The sequence below is a fragment of the Eretmochelys imbricata genome, chromosome 14 (genome assembly GCF_965152235.1).
Source record: "Eretmochelys imbricata isolate rEreImb1 chromosome 14, rEreImb1.hap1, whole genome shotgun sequence".
NCBI classification, from domain to species: Eukaryota; Metazoa; Chordata; order Testudines; family Cheloniidae; genus Eretmochelys; species Eretmochelys imbricata.
The window spans coordinates 40717182-40723882 of NC_135585.1; the positions used below are offsets into that span (position 1 = coordinate 40717182).

A 6701-nucleotide genomic window follows, 5' to 3' on the forward strand; every position below is an offset into this window, starting at 1 on the left:
ATGTCTGCTATCTCTGGAAAACCAAAACCCCAAAGCCCAACATTGTTTGTCTGAAAACTTTCAGGTGAAAGAAAAGTGAATCTCTCTACTTCAGTGTCTCATGGGAGCTGTAGTTTGATTTCCTTGTGGTCACATTCTCCTTTATGGGCTGGACTCCCTAGCCAGACTACATCCCCCATGATAAATTACAGCCATGGGACTCCCATGATGCACTACAATGGCTCAGTAAGAAGGAATCCCATGGTACAGATGTTGTCCAGCCAGAGAACCTGTCCATAGAGGAGAATGGGGGTTTGAAGCACATGAACTGCAACTCCCATGAGACATGGCAGTGGTATTTCCAAATAGAAATTTACATTTTCAGCTGAAAGTTGGGGGGATGGGTTGTTTGTCATAAAGTCAAAATTTTCTACAGAAAAAAACATATTTTCTACCCAGCCCTAGTCAAAAGGGACTCATTGCTCAGTGGATACAATGGGGAGATGGGTGGAAGTGTGCCTACCTCCCCTATGGGGGGTGAGGAGGAGCTGGAGCTGGGGTGTAAATAAGGCCAGCTGCAGGCCTCAGCCATGTCCTCCCCACTGGCCCCTTTTCCCTCCTCAGTCCTTTCCCCTGAGGTGTGGAGAGGTCAGCAGCCCGCTCCTTGTAAAGTCAAAATGAAAATGTTGTTAGTGTAAAAGCCTGAGGCTTACAGCTGATTGTAACACAGAAACTTCTGTGAGAAATTCTGGTATTTTGAAATTTGTTTTCATCTCAGATAGGGGTGAAAAGTAGAAATACAAACATGTTCACAGAATAAAAAGTTCTCAAAATCTTGATTGGGAAATGTCAAAACTAAAAATGCTGTTGTTGTTTTTTTAACCAGAATGAAACTCTTTAACATGCCAATGAAAATTCTTTCATTTAGAAATGTCATCTGCAAATGAAAAAAAGTCATTGTGAATTAGACCAACTTCTGTTGGTGGAAAAGACAAGCTTTCAAGCTACACAGTTCTTCTTCAGGTTGCTCGGAAACTTTTCTCTTCCACCAACAGAAGTTGGTACAATAAAAGATATTACCTCACCCACCATGTCTCTTTCATAGCCTAGGACCAACACGGCTACAAAACAGCAACGACAATAATCATTATGAATTGTCAGTTTGACTTAAAATGACATTTTAAGTCAAAATGCCCATTTAAAAAAAATCAATTTTTTTTTAATTTGGAGTTAGCATTTTGAAATGAAAAAAAATCACTGTTTTTATTTGTAAATTACATTTTGAAATTAAAAAAAAATTCTTTTTAAGTGGATAGTCCAAAATAGGAAATGGAAAAATTGCAATTAACTCTTCCTGGGATTTTCAAAGGGGCCAAAAGATAATTAGACTCCCACATTCTATCAAAAACTCATCGGGATTTGAGCACCTAAGAGTAAAATTTTCAGAAGTGCCTGAGTTTTCCTTGAAAATGGGACTTTGGATCCTGGGACACTTAGATGCTTTATTTTTTTTTCCCCAGATTTCTTTCAAATTTTAAAAGTTTTCAACCAAAATCAGAAAATGCAAAATGTCAGGTTCTAATCTTAACATGAACATAGGCTGGTCCTCATCCAAAGTCAGCCTGACCCATTACATAAGGTGGAGCATGGGAATACTTTATTCCAGGAGGACACTAAGAGTTCAGTGTGAGGAATTTGTTCTTCTTGGGAAAAAAATATCCTGCCTATCATTTTCCACAGAGAACTTTTTATCTCTTTGTTTCTTAGACTGTAAATGATTGGATTCATTAGTGGTGGCACCACACAATACAACACAGCAGCCGTCAGGTCCAGAGATGTTGAAGACATCGACCTGGGCCTCATGTATGTAAATGATGCTGTACTGATAAATAAACAAAAAACAATCAGGTGTGGGATGCAGGTGGAGAAGGCTTTGTACCTGCCCTGCTCAGAGGGGATTCTTATCACCGTGGAGAAGATGTGAATGTAGGACACAATTATCAATACAAAACAGACCACATCTGTAAGTGATCCAAGGGCAATCATGACTATTACATTAGCATGTGTATCAGAGCAAGAGATCTTTAGCAACTGTGGGATATCACAGAAAAACTGAGCGATAACATTGGACCCGCAGAAATGTAACCTAAAAGTATTAGCTGTGTGTAATACAGAGCAGATCATGCTGCTAATCCATGAACCAGCTGCCATCTGGGCACATGCACCTCTGTTCATAGTCACCCTGTAATGCAGAGGGCGGCAGATTGCAGTGTAGCGGTCATACGCCATCACCGTGAGAAAGGCCAGCTCTGCTATTGCAAAAAATACAATCAAACAGACTTGGGTGACACATCCAGAGAAAGAGATGACTCTGTTGTTGGTTAGGGAGTCAGCCATGGACTTGGGGATGGTGACTGAGATGTAGCAGAGGTCGAGGAAGGATAAGTTGCCCAGGAAAAAGTACATGGGGGTGTGAAGGTGGTGGTCGAGGGCTACGACTGTGATGATGAGAAGATTCCCCACCAGGGCTGCCAGATAAATCACTAGAAACATCAGGAATTGTAAAATCTGCTGTTCCCGTACGTCAGAGAATCCCAGGAGAAAGAACTGAGTTACAGTAGTTCTGTTGGACATTTCTTGTGTAGATGTACACTGCAGAAGGAAGGCCAATGGGAAATGGTCATGGAACAAGAAACAGAAGATAGATGGAGACTGGTTTTAGATATTATGCTGCAGGACATATCTTGCAGCTCAGGAAAATAACAAGACTCCTCCTTTTCTTCGCCATCACCATGTATTTACAAGGCTTACAATACAGGTTCATGAGGTGCAACTTTAATGGCATCTTCTTATTCAACAGACCTGCTGCTTGTGTTTATTTTAAGCCCTTTCTGGTCACTTTTCTGACTAAGTTCTTGGTTCACAAAGGGGCTTAGGCCCCTAAATGCCATTTTAGGCACCTCAGTCCAACATTTATGCCCCACGGACAGTCACAAAACCCCCACTCAGCTGCTGCCTTACCCCATAGATGGCCAGATTGTTTAAGGTATTTAGGCATCGGGTGAAATTTTCAAAAGTATCAAGATGCCTAAAATTCATTGATTCCAATGGGTGTCAGGCACCCAGGTGTGTTTCAAAATCCCACTGGGTGCCTAAATACCTTTAAACCTCTGGGCCTGGGTCCCTAACTTGCCACTGGTAAAGTGCTATAGGTGCCTAAAAGCCTGCCAGGTTAACTGTCTAAGCACCCAGACTCACGCCTAACCCCAGCAGGATCCTCAAATTGGGTGTTCTTCTGCCTACCAGTGGGGCCGATCCAGTAGGTGCTCTCAGAGCACGCCTGAGCCCACCCAGAATGAAAGTCAGGCCTCTCCTTATGACATTTAGCCCAGTGGTTAGAGCTCTCTTGGGAAAACTTGGGTTCGATCCCCCCTTCTCTCCACTGTGGAAAAGGCACTTGAGTCTCCCACTGTGCAGAAGAAGTCCTTAGCCACTGGTGGCTGGGGTATTCTGGGCAAGGTGTCCTCAGTCTGTTCTGTTGAAGCTGTTCCACTGTGTATAAACAATTAAATATGCATTGGGCCAGACATGCAGAGAGTGAGGACCGCACCATAGACTAGTGATTAGGACTCTTACCAGTTGCATCGTGTGGTAACTCAAGTGAATTTAAACAAAGGTGAGATATGATAAGACTGGGATACTGAAATAATGGAGAGGACACAGTAGTATTTCAGAGTGATCTGGATTGCTTGGTAAACTGGGCACAAGCAAACAATATGCATTTTAATATGGCTAAATATAAATGTATGTATCCAGGAACAAAGAATGTAGGCTATCCTTACATGATGGGGGGACTCTGCCCTGGGAAGCAGTGACTCTGAAAAAGATTTGGGGGTCATGGTGGATAATGAACTGAACATGAGCTCTCAGTGTGACACTGTGGCCTAAAGAGTTAATGCAATTATGGGATGTATAAACAGGGGGATCTCGAGTGGGAGCAGAGAGGTTATTTTACCTCTGTAGTTGGCACTGGTGCAACCACTGCTGGAATCCCACATCCAGATCTTGTGCCCATAATTCAAGACAGATGGTGAAACATTGGAGAGGGATCACCATAACAGAGGATCAGATTCAATGTATACCTGAAATTAAAAAGAATAGAAAGAGGACAAAAAAAATGCCACTGTGCCAAAACAATAGAGTAAAGAAGGTTTCAGAGTAACAGCCGTGTTAGTCTGTATTCGCAAAAAGAAAAGGAGTACTTGTGGCACCTTAGAGACTAACCAATTTATTTGAGCATGAGCTTTCGTGAGCTACAGCTCACTTCATCGGATGCATACCGTGGAAACTGCAGCAGACTTTATATACACCCAGAGAACATGAAACAATACCTCCTCCCACCCCACTGTCCTGCTGGTAATAGCTTATCTAAAGTGATCATCAAGTTGGGCCATTTCCAGCACAAATCCAGGTTTTCTCACCCTCCGCCCCCCCATACACAAACTCACTCTCCTGCTGGTAATAGCCCATCCAAAGTGACAACTCTCTACACAATGTGCATGATAATCAAGTTGGGCCATTTCCTGCACAAATCCAGGTTCTCTCACCCCCTCACCCCCCTCCAAAAAAACACACACACAAACTCACTATCCTGCTGGTAATAGCTCATCCAAAGTGACCACTCTCTCTACAATGTGCATGATAATCAAGGTGGGCCATTTCCAGCACAAATCCAGGTTTTCTCACCCCCCCCCCACCCCCATACACACACAAACTCACTCTCCTGCTGGTAATAGCTCATCCAAAGTGACCACTCTCCCTACAATGTGCATGGTAATCAAGGTGGGCCATGTCCAGCACAAATCCAGGCTTTCTCACCCCCCCCCTTTTTTTTCCCCGGGGACACACACACACACACAAACTCACTCTCCTGCTGGCAATAGCTCATCCAAACTGACCACTCTCCAAGTTTAAATCCAAGTTTAACCAGAACGTCTGGGTGGGAGGGGTAGGAAAAAACAAGGGGAAATAGGCTACCTTGCATAATGACTTAGCCACTCCCAGTCTCTATTTAAGCCTAAATTAATAGTATCCAATTTGCAAATGAATTCCAATTCAGCAGTTTCTCGCTGGAGTCTGGATTTGAAGTTTTTTTGTTTTAAGATAGCGACCTTCATGTCTGTGATTGCGTGACCAGAGAGATTGAAGTGTTCTCCGACTGGTTTATGAATGTTATAATTCTTGACATCTGATTTGTGTCCATTTATTCTTTTACGTAGAGACTGTCCAGTTTGACCAACGTACATGGCAGAGGGGCATTGCTGGCACATGATGGCATATATCACATTGGTGGATGTGCAGGTGAACGAGCCTCTGATAGTGTGGCTGATGTTATTAGGCCCTGTGTTGGTGTCCCCTGAATAGATATGTGGGCACAGTTGGCAACGGGCTTTGTTGCAAGGATAAGTTCCTGGGTTAGTGGTTCTGTTGTGTGGTATGTGGTTGTTGGTGAGTATTTGCTTCAGGTTGCGGGGCTGTCTGTAGGCAAGGACTGGTAAAGAAAGTAAAGAAGCAGTTTGAAGCAAAAAGGCATGCTTTAAAAATTGGAAGTCAAATCCCACTGAGGAAAATAGAATGGAGCATAAAATCTGGCAAGTCAAGTGTAAAAGTATAATTAAGCAGGCCAAAAAAGAATTTAAGAGCATCTAGCAAAAGACTCAAAATCTAAAAGAAAAAAAAAATTAAGTACGTCAGAAGCAGGAAGCCTGCCAAAAAATCAGTGGGGCCATTGGACAATCGAGGTGCTAAAGAAGCACTTGAGGAAGATAAGGCCATTGCAGAGAAGGTAAATGAATTCTTTGCATCTGTCTTCACTGCAGAAGATATGAGAGAGATTCTTACACCTGAGCCTTTCTTTTTAGGTGGCAAATCCAAAGAGCTGTCCCAGATTGAGATGTCAAAAGAGGAGGTTTTGGAACAAATTTATAAACAGTAAGAAATCACCAGGACCATAGGGTATTCACCCAAGAGTTCTGAAGGAACTCAAATATGAAATTTCAGAACTACTAACTGTGATATGTAACCGACAAGATAGTTAAATCCAAAGCAGACTGGGAAGAGATAAAAAAAGATCTCATAAAACTAGGTGACTGGGCAACAAAATGGCAGATGAAATTCAGTGTTGGTGAATTCAAAGTAATGCACACTGGAAAACATAATCCCACCTATACATAAAAAATGATGGGGTCTAAAGTAGCTGTTACCACTCAAGAAAAAGATGTTGGAGTGACTGTGGATAGTTCTCTAAAAACATCTGCTGAATGTGCAGCGGCAGTCAAAAAAGCGAACAGAATGTGAGAAACCATTAGGAAAGGGATAGATAATAAAAACAGAAAATATGTTAATGCCACTATATAAATCCATGGTATGCCCACACCCTGGATACTGCATGCAATTCTGGTTACCCCATCTCAAAAAAGATATATTAGAATTGGAAAAGGTTCAGAAAAGGGCAACAAAAATTATTAGGGTTATGGGACAGCTTCCCTATGAGGAGAGATTAAAAATATGGGGACTATTCAGTTTGGAAAAGAGGCGACTAAGGGGGTATATGATAGAGGTCTATAAAACCATGAATGTTGTGGAGAAAGTGAATAAGGAAGTGTTATTTACCCCTTCACATAACACAAGAACCAGGGGTCACCTAATGAAATTAATAGGCA

The 6701-nt window shown here is 42.3% G+C and overlaps 1 protein-coding gene across 1 annotated transcript; it reads right to left on the reverse strand.

Moving 5' to 3' along the window:
* Positions 1-1596: 1596 nt before the first annotated feature.
* On the reverse strand, positions 1597-2613 carry LOC144274033 (olfactory receptor 14A16-like). The gene has a single exon (XM_077832739.1). The coding sequence runs from the start codon at positions 2611-2613 to the stop codon at positions 1597-1599; it is 1017 nt and encodes a 338-aa protein (XP_077688865.1).
* Positions 2614-6701: the final 4088 nt, after the last annotated feature.